At 45.0% G+C, this 17,778-nt stretch overlaps 1 protein-coding gene across 1 annotated transcript in view; it reads left to right on the top strand.

The window, feature by feature from the left end:
- LOC147751004 (uncharacterized) overlaps positions 1-16,793 on the top strand; it is an 82,053-nt gene extending 65,260 nt beyond the window's left edge. Inside the window, exons 3-5 of the mRNA XM_086932041.1 lie at positions 12,752-12,841; positions 15,699-15,724; positions 16,653-16,793. Of these exons, the coding sequence (XP_086788167.1) occupies positions 12,752-12,841; positions 15,699-15,724; positions 16,653-16,793 (257 nt within the window). The remainder of the gene's footprint in view (positions 1-12,751; positions 12,842-15,698; positions 15,725-16,652) is intronic.
- The last annotated feature ends 985 nt before the right edge of the window (positions 16,794-17,778 follow it).

Genomic DNA, 17,778 nt, shown 5'->3' with positions numbered 1-17,778 from the left:
GTATCGAGGAATGGATTTGGCTCCGGTCCACCTGGGATTGCATGCCATGCCATGAACTGCTGTTGACTCAGCTCGTTATTAACGAGGAGGCAGAGACAACCTCCTCTGTCTCACAGCTCGGCAGGCACTCGCACTTCTGGGTTCGAACGTTCAAAAGGGGACCCGAGGGAAATCTTCTGTTCTCAACAAGGACTTTTTATTTAACACCCCGTGCCTTTGCCAGCAGGATTCCGACATCTACTGTGTCTTTGCAACAGTCTTTTCCAGCAACACTTACCCGGAAATACAGCACTCTGGGAGCTGTAGTTTGGGCGCAGACTGCAGTAGAGTTGTCATCATGTGACTACGGTCGGCGGATTTCCGCCTATGGGAGAGACACTGGCTCAATTAAAGGTGGGGTGAAAAAGTACTTCCTGCAACCCAGCAGCATCTGAAGAAGGCCGGCAGGCCGAAATGCATTATGTAAAGCTGATTAATTTACAAGAATTAAAGAAATCCCAACGTTTCCCCTGAAGTGGCCTCTGCCTGTTCTTTCGGGATTGGGATGTGTGGATATTTTCGCGCTGGCCAGAGGCGCGTGGGAGGTCCTGTTCTGCCAAGAGACTGAAGCATCACTGGCATCTGCTGCTTTTTGCAGTTTTGTCTGTATCGAGGAATGGATTTGGCTCCGGTCCACCTGGGATTGCATGCCATGCCATGAACTGCTGTTGACTCAACTCCTTATTAACGAGGAGGCAGAGGCAACCTCCTCTGTCTCACAGCTCGGCAGGCACTCGCACTTCTGGGTTCGAACGTTCAAAAGGGGACCCGAGGGAAATCTTCTGTTCTCCACAAGGACTTTTTATTTCACACCCCGTGCCTTTGCCAGCAGGATTCCGACACCTACTGTGTCTTTCCAACAGTCTTTTCCAGCAACACTTACCCGGAAATACAGCACTCTGGGAGCTGTAGTTTGGGCGCAGACTGCAGTAGAGTTGTCATCATGTGACTACGGCCGGCGGATTTCCGCCTATGGGAGAGACAGTGGCTCAATTAAAGGTGGGGTGAAAAAGTACTTCCTGCAACCCAGCATCATCTGAAGAAGGCCGGCAGGCCGAAATGCATTATGCAAACCTGATTAATTTACAAGAATTAAAGAAATCCCAACGTTTCCCCTGAAGTGGCCTCCACCTGTTCTTTCGGGATTGGGATGTGTGGATATTTTCACACTGGCTAGAGGCGCGTGGGAGGTCCCGTTCTGCCAAGAGACTGAAGCATCACTGGTATCTGCTGCTTTTTGCAGTTTTGTCTGTATCGAGTAATCGATTTGGCTCCGGTCCACCTGGGATTGCATGCCATTCCATGAACTGCTGTTGACTCAGCTCGTTATTAACGAGGAGGCAGAGGCAACCTCCTCTGTCTCACAGCTCGGCAGGCACTCGCACTTCTGGGTTCGAACGTTCAAAAGGGGACCCGAGGGAAATCTTCTGTTCTCAACAAGGACTTTTTATTTCACACCCGTGCCTTTGCCAGCAGGATTCCGACACCTACTGTGTCTTTCCAACAGTCTTCTCCAGCAACACTTACCCGGAAATACAGCACTCTGGGAGCTGTAGTTTGGGCGCAGACTGCAGTAGAGTTGTCATCATGTGACTACGGTCGGCGGATTTCCGCCTATGGGAGAGACACCGGCTCAATTAAAGGTGGGGTGAAAAAGTACTTCCTGCAACCCAGCAGCATCTGAAGAAGGCCAGCAGGCCGAAATGCATTATGTAAAGCTGATTAATTTACAAGAATTAAAGAAATCCCAACGTTTCCCCTGAAGTGGCCTCCGCCTGTTCTTTCGGGATTGGGATGTGTGGATATTTTCGCGCTGGCCAGAGGCGCGTGGGAGGTCCCGTTCTGCCAAGAGACTGAAGCATCACTGGCATCTGCTGCTTTTTGCAGTTTTGTCTGTATCGAGGAATGGATTTGGCTCCGGTCCACCTGGGATTGCATGCCATGCCATGAACTGCTGTTGACTCAGCTCCTTATTAACGAGGAGGCAGAGGCAACCTTCTCTGTCTCACAGCTCGGCAGGCACTCGCACTTCTGGGTTCGAACGTTCAAAAGGGGACCCGAGGGAAATCTTCTGTTCTCCACAAGGACCTTTTTTTTCACACCCCGTGCCTTTGCCAGCAGGATTCCGACACCTACTGTGTCTTTCCAACAGTCTTTTCCAGCAACACCACTTACCCGGAAATACAGCACTCTGGGAGCTGTAGTTTGGGCGCAGACTGCAGTAGAGTTGTCATCATGTGACTACGGCCGGCGGATTTCCGCCTATGGGAGAGACACTGGCTCAATTAAAGGTGGGGTGAAAAAGTACTTCCTGCAACCCAGCATCATCTGAAGAAGGCCGGCAGGCCGAAATGCATTACGCAAAGCTGATTAATTTACAAGAATTAAAGAAATCCCAACGTTTCCCCTGAAGTGGCCTCCGCCTGTTCTTTCGGGATTGGGATGTGTGGATATTTTCACGCTGGCTAGAGGCGCGTGGGAGGTCCCGTTCTGCCAAGAGACTGAAGCATCACTGGTATCTGCTGCTTTTTGCAGTTTTGTCTGTATCGAGGAATCGATTTGGCTCCGGTCCACCTGGGATTGCATGCCATTCCATGAACTGCTGTTGACTCAGCTCGTTATTAACGAGGAGGCAGAGGCAACCTCCTCTGTCTCACAGCTCGGCAGGCACTCGCACTTCTGGGTTCGAACGTTCAAAAGGGGACCCGAGGGAAATCTTCTGTTCTCAACAAGGACTTTTTATTTCACACCCGTGCCTTTGCCAGCAGGATTCCGACACCTACTGTGTCTTTCCAACAGTCTTCTCCAGCAACACTTACCCGGAAATACAGCACTCTGGGAGCTGTAGTTTGGGCGCAGACTGCAGTAGAGTTGTCATCATGTGACTACGGTCGGCGGATTTCCGCCTATGGGAGAGACACTGGCTCAATTAAAGGTGGGGTGAAAAAGTACTTCCTGCAACCCAGCAGCATCTGAAGAAGGCCGGCAGGCCGAAATGCATTATGTAAAGCTGATTAATTTACAAGAATTAAAGAAATCCCAACGTTTCCCCTGAAGTGGCCTCCGCCTGTTCTTTCGGGATTGGGATGTGTGGATATTTTCACGCTGGCCAGAGGCGCGTGGGAGGTTCTGTTCTGCCAAGAGACTGAAGCATCACTGGCATCTGCTGCTTTTTGCAGTTTTGTCTGTATCGAGGAATCGATTTGGCTCCGGTCCACCTGGGATTGCATGCCATGCCATTAACTGCTGTTGACTCAGCTCGTTATTAACGAGGAGGCCGAGACAACCTCCTCTCTCTCACAGCTCGGCAGGCACTCGCACTTCTGGGTTCGAACGTTCAAAAGGGGGCCCCAGGGAAATCTTCTGTTCTCTACAAGGAATTTTTATTTCACACCCCGTGCCTTTGCCAGCAGGATTCCGACACCTACTGTGTCTTTCCAACAGTCTTTTCCAGCAACACTTACCCGGAAATACAGCACTCTGGGAGCTGTAGTTTGGGCGCAGACTGCAGTAGAGTTGTCATCATGTGACTACGGCCGGCGGATTTCCGCCTATGGGAGAGACACTGGCTCAATTAAAGGTGGGGTGAAAAAGTACTTCCTGCAACCCAGCAGCATCTGAAGAAGGCCGGCAGGCTGAAATGCATTATGCGAAGCTGATTAATTTACAAGAATTAAAGAAATCCCAACGTTTCCCCTGAAGTGGCCTCCGCCTGTTCTTTCGGGATTGGGATGTGTGGATATTTTCACACTGGCTAGAGGCGCGTGGGAGGTCCCGTTCTGCCAAGAGACTGAAGCATCACTGGTATCTGCTGCTTTTTGCAGTTTTGTCTGTATCGAGTAATCGATTTGGCTCCGGTCCACCTGGGATTGCATGCCATTCCATGAACTGCTGTTGACTCAGCTCGTTATTAACGAGGAGGCAGAGGCAACCTTCTCTGTCTCACAGCTCGGCAGGCACTCGCACTTCTGGGTTCGAACGTTCAAAAGGGGACCCGAGGGAAATCTTCTGTTCTCAACAAGGACTTTTTATTTCACACCCGTGCCTTTGCCAGCAGGATTCCGACACCTACTGTGTCTTTCCAACAGTCTTCTCCAGCAACACTTACCCGGAAATACAGCACTCTGGGAGCTGTAGTTTGGGCGCAGACTGCAGTAGAGTTGTCATCATGTGACTACGGTCGGCGGATTTCCGCCTATGGGAGAGACACCGGCTCAATTAAAGGTGGGGTGAAAAAGTACTTCCTGCTACCCAGCAGCATCTGAAGAAGGCCAGCAGGCCGAAATGCATTATGTAAAGCTGATTAATTTACAAGAATTAAAGAAATCCCAACGTTTCCCCTGAAGTGGCCTCCGCCTGTTCTTTCGGGATTGGGATGTGTGGATATTTTCGCGCTGGCCAGAGGCGCGTGGGAGGTCCCGTTCTGCCAAGAGACTGAAGCATCACTGGCATCTGCTGCTTTTTGCAGTTTTGTCTGTATCGAGGAATGGATTTGGCTCCGGTCCACCTGGGATTGCATGCCATGCCATGAACTGCTGTTGACTCAGCTCCTTATTAACGAGGAGGCAGAGGCAACCTTCTCTGTCTCACAGCTCGGCAGGCACTCGCACTTCTGGGTTCGAACGTTCAAAAGGGGACCCGAGGGAAATCTTCTGTTCTCCACAAGGACTTTTTATTTCACACCCCGTGCCTTTGCCAGCAGGATTCCGACACCTACTGTGTCTTTCCAACAGTCTTTTCCAGCAACACCACTTACCCGGAAATACAGCACTCTGGGAGCTGTAGTTTGGGCGCAGACTGCAGTAGAGTTGTCATCATGTGACTACGGCTGGCGGATTTCCGCCTATGGGAGAGACACTGGCTCAATTAAAGGTGGGGTGAAAAAGTACTTCCTGCAACCCAGCATCATCTGAAGAAGGCCGGCAGGCCGAAATGCATTATGCAAAGCTGATTAATTTACAAGAATTAAAGAAATCCCAACGTTTCCCCTGAAGTGGCCTCCGCCTGTTCTTTCGGGATTGGGATGTGTGGATATTTTCACGCTGGCTAGAGGCGCGTGGGAGGTCCCGTTCTGCCAAGAGACTGAAGCATCACTGGTATCTGCTGCTTTTTGCAGTTTTGTCTGTATCGAGGAATCGATTTGGCTCCGGTCCACCTGGGATTGCATGCCATTCCATGAACTGCTGTTGACTCAGCTCGTTATTAACGAGGAGGCAGAGGCAACCTCCTCTGTCTCACAGCTCGGCAGGCACTCGCACTTCTGGGTTCGAACGTTCAAAAGGGGACCCGAGGGAAATCTTCTGTTCTCAACAAGGACTTTTTATTTCACACCCGTGCCTTTGCCAGCAGGATTCCGACACCTACTGTGTCTTTCCAACAGTCTTCTCCAGCAACACTTACCCGGAAATACAGCACTCTGGGAGCTGTAGTTTGGGCGCAGACTGCAGTAGAGTTGTCATCATGTGACTACGGTCGGCGGATTTCCGCCTATGGGAGAGACACTGGCTCAATTAAAGGTGGGGTGAAAAAGTACTTCCTGCAACCCAGCAGCATCTGAAGAAGGCCGGCAGGCCGAAATGCATTATGTAAAGCTGATTAATTTACAAGAATTAAAGAAATCCCAACGTTTCCCCTGAAGTGGCCTCCGCCTGTTCTTTCGGGATTGGGATGTGTGGATATTTTCGCGCTGGCCAGAGGCGCGTGGGAGGTTCTGTTCTGCCAAGAGACTGAAGCATCACTGGCATCTGCTGCTTTTTGCAGTTTTGTCTGTATCGAGGAATCGATTTGGCTCCGGTCCACCTGGGATTGCATGCCATGCCATTAACTGCTGTTGACTCAGCTCGTTATTAACGAGGAGGCCGAGACAACCTCCTCTCTCTCACAGCTCGGCAGGCACTCGCACTTCTGGGTTCGAACGTTCAAAAGGGGGCCCCAGGGAAATCTTCTGTTCTCTACAAGGAATTTTTATTTCACACCCCGTGCCTTTGCCAGCAGGATTCCGACACCTACTGTGTCTTTCCAACAGTCTTTTCCAGCAACACTTACCCGGAAATACAGCACTCTGGGAGCTGTAGTTTGGGTGCAGACTGCAGTAGAGTTGTCATCATGTGACTACGGTCGGCGGATTTCCGCCTATGGGAGAGACACTGGCTCAATTAAAGGTGGGGTGAAAAAGTACTTCCTACAACCCAGCAGCATCTGAAGAAGGCCGGCAGGCCGAAATGCATTATGCAAAGCAGATTAATTTACAAGAATTAAAGAAATCCCAACGTTTCCCCTGAAGTTGCCTCCGCATGTTCTTTCGGGATTGGGATGTGTGGATATTTTCGCGCTGGCCAGAGCCGTGTGGGAGGTCCCGTTCTGCCAGGAGACTGAAGCATCACTGGCATCTGCTGCTTTTTGCAGTTTTGTCTGTATCGAGGAATCGATTTGGCTCCGGTCCACCTGGGATTGCATGCCATGCCATGAACTGCTTTTGACTCAGCTCCTTATTAACGAGGAGGCAGAGGCAACCTCCTCTGTCTCACAGCTCGGCAGGCACTAGCACTTCTGGGTTCGAACGTTCAAAAGGGGACCCGAGGGAAATCTTCTGTTCTCCACAAGGACTTTTTATTTCACACCCGTGCCTTTGCCAGCAGGATTCCGACACCTACTGTGTCTTTCCAACAGTCTTTTCCAGCAACACGTACCCGGAAATACAGCACTCTGGGAGCTGTAGTTTGGGCGCAGACTGCAGTAGAGTTGTCATCATGTGACTACGGCCGGCGGATTTCCGCCTATGGGAGAGACACTGGCTCAATTAAAGGTGGGGTGAAAAAGTACTTCCTGCAACTCAGCAGCATCTGAAGAAGGCCGGCAGGCCGAAATGCATTATGCAAAGCTGATTAATTTACAAGAGTTAAAGAAATCCCAACGTTTCCCCTGAAGTGGCCTCCGCCTGTTCTTTCGGGATTGGGATGTGTGGATATTTTCGCGCTGGCCAGAGCCGCGTGGGAGGTCCCGTTCTGCCAAGAGACTGAAGCATCACTGGCATCTGCTGCTTTTTGCAGTTTTGTCTGTATCAAGGAATCGATTTGGCTCCGGTCCACCTGGGATTGCATGCCATGCCATGAACTGCTGTTGACTCAGCTCGTTATTAACGAGGAGGCAGAGGCAACCTCCTCTGTCTCACAGCTCGGCAGGCACTCGCACTTCTGGGTTTGAACGTTCAAAAGGGGACCCGAGGGAAATCTTCTGTTCTCCACAAGGACTTTTTATTTCACACCCCGTGCCTTTGCCAGCAGGATTCCGACACCTACTGTGTCTTTCCAACAGTCTTTTCCAGCAACACTTACCCGGAAATACAGCACTCTGGGAGCTGTAGTTTGGGCGCAGACTGCAGTAGAGTTGTCATCATGTGACTACGGCCGGCGGATTTCCGCCTATGGGAGAGACACTGGCTCAATTAAAGGTGGGCTGAAAAAGTACTTCCTACAACCCAGCAGCATCTGAAGAAGGCCGGCAGGCCGAAATGCATTATGCAAAGCTGATTAATTTACAAGAATTAAAGAAATCCCAACGTTTCCTCTGAAGTGGCCTCTGCCTGTTCTTTCGGGATTGGGATGTGTGGATATTTTCGTGCTAGCCAGAGGCGCGTGGTAGGTCCCGTTCTGCCAAGAGACTGAAGCATCACTGGCATCTGCTGCTTTTTGCAGTTTTGTCTGTATCGAGGAATCGATTTGGCTCCGGTCCACCTGGGATTGTATGCCATGCCATGAACTGCTGTTGACTCAGCTCCTTATTAACGAGGAGGCAGCGGCAACCTCCTCTGTCTCACAGCTCAGCAGGCACTCGCACTTCTGGGTTCGAACGTTCAAAAGGGGACCCGAGGGAAATCTTCTGTTCTCCACAAGGACTTTTTATTTCACACCCCGTGCCTTTGCCAGCAGGATTCCGACACCTACTGTGTCTTTCCAACAGTCTTTTCCAGCAACACTTACCCGGAAATACAGCACTCTGGGAGCTGTACTTTGGGCGCAGACTGCAGTAGAGTTGTCATCATGTGACTACGGCCGGCGGATTTCCGCCTATGGGAGAGACACTGGCTCAATTAAAGGTGGGGTGAAAAAGTACTTCCTGCAACCCAGCAGCATCTGAAGAATGCCGGCAGGCCGAAATGCAATATGTAAAGCTGATTAATTTACAAGAATTAAAGAAATCCCAACGTTTACCCTGAAGTGGCCTCCACCTGTTCCTTCGGGATTGGGATGTGTTGATATTTTCGCGCTGGCCAGAGGCGCTTGGAAGGTCCCGTTCTGCCAAGAGACTGAAGCATCACTGGCATCTGCTGCTTTTTGCAGTTTTGTCTGTATCAAGGAATCGATTTGGCTCCGGTCCACCTGGGATTGCATGCCATGCCATGAACTGCTGTTGACTCAGCTTGTTATTAACGAGGAGGCAGAGGCAACCTCCTCTGTCTCACAGCTCGGCAGGCACTCACACTTCTGAGTTTGAACGTTCAAAAGGGGACCCGAGGGAAATCTTCTGTTCTCAACAAGGACTTTTTATTTCACACCCGTGCCTTTGCCAGCAGGATTCCGACACCTACTGTGTCTTTCCAACAGTCTTTTCCAGCAACACTTACCCGGAAATACAGCACTCTGGGAGCTGTAGTTTGGGCGCAGACTGCAGTAGAGTTGTCATCATGTGACTACGGCCGGCGGATTTCCGCCTATGGGAGAGACACTGGCTCAATTAAAGGTGGGGTGAAAAAGTACTTCCTGCAACCCAGCAGCATCTGAAGAAGGCCGGCAGGCTGAAATGCATTATGCGAAGCTGATTAATTTACAAGAATTAAAGAAATCCCAACGTTTCCCCTGAAGTGGCCTCCGCCTGTTCTTTCGGGATTGGGATGTGTGGATATATATATATATAGATATATATATATAGATATATATATATATATATACATACATCTGAGCACTCGAACCACTTCCAACTGCCGCACACACGGCGGCTTCGGTGAGGGAAGAGACGCAGACCTCGTAGTTTTCAGGGCAATGTTCTTTCTTTATTCAAAGAGACACCACACACAACGCGTTTCGAGCTCTGAAGCCATTGATCATGTGTATATATATATATTATATATGTATATATATATATATATATTTATTTTTTTTATATATATATAGTCGGTTTGGGTGTGAGCTTTGGAAACATAGCTCGCTTTGTGTGCGTATTGAAGTATTTGTTGACCAGTAGGTGTTTAAAGTCCCGTTTGAAACAGGAATAAGAGGGGTTGCAGTGGAGATCTTTAGGGAGTGAGTTCCAGATCCTAGGTGCATTTCCAGAGACTGAGCGTGCCTGGGAGGATTTCTTTTTCAGTTTGGGAGGTATGAGAAGAAGTGAGTTAGAGCTTCACAGAGTCCTGTTTTCGAAAGTATGGTATCTTGGCAGTAAGGGTTGTGTATGGAGGAATTTGTGGATGATGCGGGCGGTCTTGTAGATGCGTCTCCCTTCGATGGGAAGCCTAATTGAGGTTCTTGCGGGCTGGTGAGATGAGCTAGAACCGTTTAAAACCTGTTAGGAGCCGGGCAGCCAAGTTGAGAACTGGTCTTTTCAGAGTACCTGTGAAGATGGCGTTGCCATAATCCAGTTTTATAAGAACTAGAGATTGCCCCACCGTCTCAAAGTTATCAGAGGGAGTGAACGGTTTGTTATATCTTATTTACTAGTATAACATGTACTCTAGCCCTGCTGCCTCTAGCTGCTCAGCCAGAGTGTGACTTGGTCTTAGAATGTTGGCGGCACTCGTGCATCTTCCTGTAAAGTTTTGTTGGTCGATATGAGGACCAAGGTCAATCCGGAGAGTCTTCGATTCTACATCGTTGAATCGTCTCCTTCGAAATCCTCTGTTTCATGTATGTCAGAGGTAGGATGACTATTTTCACTATTTCCGTTTGGCCACATGTTTTAGCCACGACAGTTAAGTTTTTCTGCAGCGTTTTTGATGGTGACCCATGTTGCCAGAGATTGGCAGTGACATCAATTAGCACATATTGTCATAGGTTGCGGTGTGTGCTATCCTACCCTGGCTGACTATGAGTATTCTGAGCCGCATATCTAGCTTGTTACTTCATCTATTTTGAGTCTGAATTTTTTGTTTTTTTTCTTGTTTTCTTCGCTAAAAAGAACATCGAATATTATTTATGACAAAAGTCTTGCATTCTTACCATTGTAAATGTTAACAGTGTTGCTTTTCAACATTATGTTGTAACTTCCTCTAGTGTGCTGTGTCTAATGCTATAGAGTACTTTTCACTTAGGTAAGTTAGTGTAATCTTCATTTTCAGTACATTTGATGTTGTGATGCCACAGGTTAAAGTTTGTCTGAGAATGGGTTTTCCTTTATTTCCTGTGGGTGGTCATCACATTGTTCCCTTTCACGTGGGATGGATATGGTCTAATTACCCATTACGTTTGACTGTTTGTTACTCCTACGAGGGGGTAGGTAGCCTCTACTAAGGGTTTGGGGCATGGCTTATCTCCCATTCACAGGTTTCTAGGTTAACCTTTATCGGGGTTGGTTGTGGGTTATTATCCCTGTTACAGTCGCGCGCAGTTCAATAGTACAGCCCTTCATGGGTGTTCTATGGGTGACGACCTATTTATTTTAGTTTCCCCTACTCTTGGGATTGGAGTCGCTGGGTAGTTTACCTTTAGCGCTATTATATGCCATGCTTTTGGGCATTTGTGTTGCAGGGTATTTTACTCTTTGCGCTATAGTAGTCATACATCACAGTATTTTTTGCAGAATGCTATGTTTTGTGATATTGCATTGTTTTGCTGTCGCTTATGCTTCAAAATGTTTAAAAATATCTTTTTAAGGGGGATGGGGAATATTGCTATTCAATTGTATTTATCTTAACTATCCTTCCTTTACATAATGGTTCTTTCTCTTGTGATGTTTTGTTTTCATTGGTGCATACTAGAGATTTGTACTATTATTGATTTTTCCTGTTTTTATGGTTCTATTTTCTTTGATGCTTTGTCCATCAGCTGTATCTTTGAGATTTGTTATATTAATCGAATTGGGCTTAGTTCTCTAGTTTCCTTTTTGCTCTTGTTTAAAGAAAAAGGGATTATGTTATATCCTATTTACTAGTATAACATGTACTATAGCCCTGCTGCCTCTAGCTGCTCAGCCAGAGTGTGACTTGGTCTTAGTATGTTGGTGTGCCTGTGATGCGTGGAATGCCTGGGTGACTGAGTGGGATGAATGTGGCAGTTAGAGATGGGCTGAGCAGCTGGGCAGGCTACTCCTGGTGGAGCTGGTACCGCACTAGGCTGTCTGGAGTCAAGAGTGATGTAACCTGAATTGAAGACTTAATAAAGAAGACTTAAATATACATCCCGGCTCCTGGTGTCTATCTACATAGGACACAACACAGTTTGATTTTCTTGAGGTGTTTTTTGTGTGTAAAGCACTACTTTGGATGAGTTTTTTATGTTGTCCTTGATTGACAGGTTTTTGTCTGGGTGATATCCAAGGTCTTCTTTATGGAGTTGGGAAGTGTGAGAGAACAGTTTAGGGCATCCAGATTCTTGAGACAATCTTCCATTGTTAGAGGGTTATTTTTAGGGGAGAAAAGTAGTAGTTCAGTTTTGTTGAAGTTCAACTTTAAGTGGTTGATGTTAAGCCAAGTTTGTATCTTGATTAATGTGGTGTTCAGATGTAGGATGTCACTGAGTGATTTAATTTTGTAGAAGAGTTGGGTGTCTTCAGGTGATATTTGACCATTGCTTGGTTCTGGATAACAGTAAGGAGTTCTATGAAGAGATTGAAAAGGGACGCAGAGAGAATTGAGCCTTGTGGTATACCATGAGGAACTAATGTAGGCTTTGAGAGACAGTTGTTGATTTTTAATTGTTGCATGCGATTTTGAAGGTAAGATGTGAACCATCTTAGGACTGTGCCATTAATATGGAGTTTTTTTGCACTTCGCGGAGTTCCCCACGAACTCCACCCAGGCTTATTCAAGACATAAAAAATGTAAACACACATGGTCTACTTTTGGAAAACAATGCACTCTGTGCTCAGAGTCTCGTGGGACCCTTTTTAAGGGTGACTTATAGGTATTAAAAGGAAAAGTTATGGTTTGCCAAGTCAAAATGACAGTTTAAACTGCACTACAGGCTGCAGTGGCAGGCCTGAAACATGTTTTGCAGAGCTATTTTGTGGGTGGCACAATGAGTGCTGCAGCCCGCTGGTAGCATTTAATTTACAGGCCCTGGGCACATGTAGTGTCATATACTAGGAACTTTACTAGTAAAATAAATGTCTGAATCGGTGTAGGCCAATTTTACAATGTTTTCAAGGGAAAGAGTAAGCAAGTTACCACTGGTTAGCAGGGATAAAGTGCCAAGAGTCCTAAAACCCAACAAAAATGGGTTCAGCAAAGGAAGACTTAAACATGGGGTAACCATGCAAAAAGGGCCTAGTCCAACATGAACAATTCAGGAGAAATCAATAGACCAGAGGAGTAGGGATTATTGACAATGATGGATGATACAGACCACAATGTCAAGAAGCCATCTAGAACCAAACTTCTTCATCCCCTAAAGTCACACTGGGGATGTGAGTCTGTCAAATTAATTTGGGCTTATGGCTCAAACAGCTGTGCTGGAAATGGCTTTGACTCAATGTCTTATTTTTATCCTTTCTACTTCTGCAGGTCAAAGGCACCGGTTTCCATCAGAATGCCTGATAAAAGCCGGAATTCTTGCAGTGTTTGTACTTATTGTATGTGTGATCTTCAAATCATGTAAGTATTGCTTGCTGTGTATAGTGTTCCATGGACATCAGAGTAGATAAGGCATTAGTCTTAACCCTTACCGTTACAAAAGATGTGATCAACTAGGGATGTTCTCTGTAGCTGTAAGTGGCTAAGGATTGCAAATACTTCTGCTCTTTTGCAGTTTGGAGCATTTATTTACTGATTAATTCAGACATTCAGATTCATATTTTGATCACAGTTTAGCATTACCCTGAACCCCGAGAGCAATAACACCAGCAAGTATTTATATCTCATATGGAGCACTCGCTAGAGAACAGATTTCGAAAAGGACTAAGACAGAGTGGTGCCAGTCCAGAGGAACGCAACTGGAATAAACCATTGCTTGTACCACAGTTCATACAAGAAGTGACTCAAGATTTTTTTATTTGTAAATAGATTGATGGAAAAGAGTGAGCAATTTGGGAATGCAATACAATCAGTTCCAGAAGGGAAAACATATGGTATAAAATACTTCATTCTCAGTTTTCCAGTGAGAGGTAATTATTTGATATTAGAAAGCATGTGGCACTGGAATAACACAAAAATATATTTTTTGCAAAGGTTATAGAGGGTAGTAAGTGTGTAAAACAACCAAGTGCTGGGAATGAAAACAGCTAATGAATCCACGGAAGCCAACATAACTGTCGAAGAAAAAGAAAAAGTGGAAACCAGGAAGGAGTAATTTGTAAACAATTAAGACGATCAGGCACACAGTATGGGCCAGGGATTACTTATCTACCATCAAATTCTAACTTTACATGCCTGTTCTAAAAACACAATCCCAGAATGCATCACAAATACTCTGCCCCAATCTACAAATCCATCAAAGAGTGTATGTCCAAAGTACATGAAAAAAGGCTCTTTACCTACTCTTATTGATGGTTTTGCTTTGCTGAGCCAGCTCCCAACTGCAAATTACTTTTGTGTGACAAATGTGTCTTATTCCTTTTCTGGACTTTCTCTGGCCTGATTTGTTCACATTTCCTTGTCATCGTACTTCTGTCACAACTATACTCTGACACATGTGTAATGTTTCTAACAATCTAAGGGGTTTATAAGGATGATGGTCGGAAAATCACTCAGACCGCCATGGTAGCGGGAAGACACCACCGGCTAGGATCGCGGGAAAACCACTACACAGCATTTAACCTTGCAGCAGTTGCTGCTGCCAGCAGCACCGCGCGATGGCCAAAAAAGCATGTCCTGCATGTCCCTGCACTGTGTGGCAGGCACTGCACAGTGCCTGCCACCTGGTACAGGGACATGTAGGGGGGGTTCCATGGGTACCCCTCCAGTGCACCCACACCCCCCAACACATGGAGGGCCCGCAATGAGCCCCCAGAAACATTCTCTGCATGCCATTCCATGGCGGTCCCACCGCCGCGGAAAGGTTGGCTACCGCTGACATCTTAATCATGCCGGTGGCGCCTGGCCCTGCACCAGTACCATTACCATTGTGGCAGTCCAGTTCCGGACACTAGGCTGGCGTGCGGACTGCTACCGGCAGAAAAGTGGCGGGCGGAAAATCTCACTGCTGCGGTCGTCACCACAATGCTAATGGGACCAGCGGTTTCCCAGGCTGCGATCCCGGGCGGATGTCTGCCGCCGGTCTGGCGGTTGCTACTGCCGGCCCGGCGGCGGCCATCCGTCTGCCATCCTAATAGACCCCTTAGTTTGATTGTCATATTATGTTGATCGATCATGCATGAAAAAGGTATTGGTTAAAAGCTTTATCAAAATAAACAATAAATATGTAAAGTCTTCTTTAAACTTACTTAAGAACTGAACGTTTCTAAAACATAAATGTTTGAAAGACGAGCATTTGTTTTGCAGGCATACCTTTTACAAAACTCCTTGCAATTACAACTTCAGGATATTTAACTGGGGCATTCAGGTTATTTGCAGATCACCACAACTCTATACATTGATTTTCTCTAACAGCAAATGCTGTAAAACAAACTATAGAATTCCAAACCTAGCACCTCTTTGATCAGTGCGTTCTGGACTAAATATGTCGTTGTTTCTGCATTGACTCATTAATTCATACGCATTTCAGGATATATCTTAATTGCCATTTTCTATTGTCATTTTTGGTATGACAGTTATCTTACTCTTTTTCTTTCCTTGTTCATCACCAATGCTGTGTATTGTTAATTAAAAGTTATTAATTTCATAACACACAGACCAAGACTGTTGTAAAGGTTATATATTGCTGAATATAGCGAGATTCTCAAACCCCATACTTCCTGAAAATGTGTTAAAATACACAACACATATATTTGCAAAGATTCTTTCAGCTGTGGAAAGAAAGAATCAACAAAATATCTTTTGAAGGAGCAGAAATTCTGCAAATAGACTAATTGCAGATGTAGTTTAATGCCAAATAGGTGAAAATGGCACTTTTTTGGGGGGGTGAGGGGTAATCTACAAATGCCTCTAAACTTGATTTTTGAAGACGTATGCTCATTTCTTCTTTCTTCATAGTTTTTTTGAGTAATTATTTATTTGAAAGTATGTAATTTAGCATTTCATGAACTGCAAAATGTAAAATATGTCTAATGATGTTCATGGTGATTTCTTTTTTTCAGTGAAAAATATTTGGCCTGGATAAAAAGTTTGTCATTTTATAAATTGAAAATTTGTAAATGTTGCCCACTTACTTCAAAATAAATGTAAAAAATAAAACATACCGGAGAAAAGCAGGTGGGTGTCTGAAAGTTTTGCACAAGTTCCATGATGGACGTTTAGATGGTAGTGAATAAACATGGCTTAAAATTGTCGAATAATATTGTCGCCAATGTCAATTCACACCACTAACCTACTGTATCATATTGTATTTTTGCAGATAAAGTGTGCGGTGAAAAACAAAAGGTAACTAGGATAAAATGTCAAGTTTCGGTATCATCCTTAAGTAATAACATAAGTGCTTGTGGCATCATGTACCAAGTGCTAACAGATATTTTACTTTGAGATGAAAATAATTGCCATAGGGTAATTTTATTGGAGTATTTTATAAAATCCTGTTGGAGAATCTAAATTGACAAACCTGTTGTTTTGCATAATAATCTCTTTCTACATACAGTGTTACAAATAACAATGTCAATACAATCAATGCTTACTATATTTATTTAGACATATTTTGTTGTCTTCAAATAACCAGGTAAAACACTGTATTCACATTGTGCTAGAACGGTGTTGAATTCCAACATGTGATGCGAGGGAGTAGTATACCTCTTCTAAAGCAAATAGTTCTTGGATAACTTGTTTTTAAAGAATTGAAGCAAAAGGCACATTTTACAGACCCATCAAAATATGGCACATTTGAATGAGGCTTAAACAGATTAGATTGCCTAAAATCACCCAATCTATAATAAGGAGCTGAACTGACAGTAGTTCAACCCTGACATAATTTTCCTTTACATATGGCAGGATGACTTGACCTTAAACTGAGGATCTATAGCTTAAGTAAGGAGGAAATACATTTTGAGGCAAGCCTACTCTGTTTATTAATGAAGAAGCAGCTAACATGGCTATATCACCAGATGGCACCACGTGCTGAAGGTACAATGTTTTTGTACCCCTGGAGGATTTATTTTTTTTACTTTGAGACAGGCGCGTATGCTGCATGGAACACCGAATACAATTATTGACCATAACCCAGCAAAACATCTGACATTTCTGCCTTACAGCTGTCCTTGTTGAAAGCACTCTTTTTAGGCATGTTTAACAAATCTCTAAGGCCAAAACCTCAAGCCATCTATTTCAGTAAGTCTTATATTTGTGCCTTTTCTTGGTGCAGGAGGAGCAAACATCGATGGGAAGCCCTGAAGGTGATGAAGTCCTGCATCCATCAGGTGGAAGTCAGCAAAATCCTCCGGCGATTCTAGCCGAGAACACAGCAGCCACACATTATAGAGAAGGGATATCACCATGCTCATGAACACTGCCTTCCAAGTTCATGGACAATAAGGAACTTAAAACCTTCCCTTACAGCGCTTTCAAGGACATGGCGGTGACAACAACTATGTCTAGAAATTGTTCCATCTGCCATTTTTTAGTTCGTCAATCACTTACAGATGTTAATCACTTCTGTCTGATTATTGTTCTTTTGACTATTTTGAAAATAATTTTGAGTCATTTTTCTTTAGAATTCTGAGATTAATCTCTGAGATTACGTTTTTTGAAGTTGCTATTTAGAGGGGAACCCTCTTATCCCTTTGTTCCTTTAACATTGTTCTTCCTCTTTAACATCTTTTTACCATGCACTTGCATTACTTACAAGTAATTCTTTTATTGTGAATACATCATCACAGATTTAGTGAAATAAGCAGGGACTAAATAAAATCAGTGTTGAAACTGCAAAATATATCAAAATCTTGGGGCATATATTATCAAGACAGGCGATACAATTATCACAGTTTTAGCGGCAGAAAACTGCCGCTAAAACGGCGATAATGGGCTTGATAATTTGCTCTATGGAATTACAATTGAAACCCATGTTATATGTCCTTCACATTTAACACAGGCTTCAATTGGAATTCCATAGAGCATATTATCAAGCCCATTATCGCTGTTTTAGCTGCAGTTTTCTGACACTAAAACGGCGATAATTTTATCGCCTGTCTTGATAATATGCCCCCTTATCTTTAGTAAAACCCCTAAAAATGCAAATTCGTACAACGGGGACAGAAATACTAGCCCTTGAGGTGAGGTGTAGGTACAATAGACAAAATATCAGAAATAATTACAGAACAAACTTTGTCTTACCTAGCCTCAAAAGATTGAACAAATCTGGCCATTAATTACATATCTTCTCTGTTGAAACAGTGGAAAATAGGCAATATAAATATTATTCACTAATTTATTTTCATCTTTACACTTCTCTCATTATATGTACCTATTATCTTACTGATTTTGATTATTTC

Source organism: Lissotriton vulgaris, chromosome 1_1 (assembly GCF_964263255.1).
Source record: "Lissotriton vulgaris chromosome 1_1, aLisVul1.2, whole genome shotgun sequence".
NCBI classification, from domain to species: domain Eukaryota; kingdom Metazoa; phylum Chordata; class Amphibia; order Caudata; family Salamandridae; genus Lissotriton; species Lissotriton vulgaris.
This window is presented reverse-complemented; position numbering and strand designations above follow the sequence as displayed.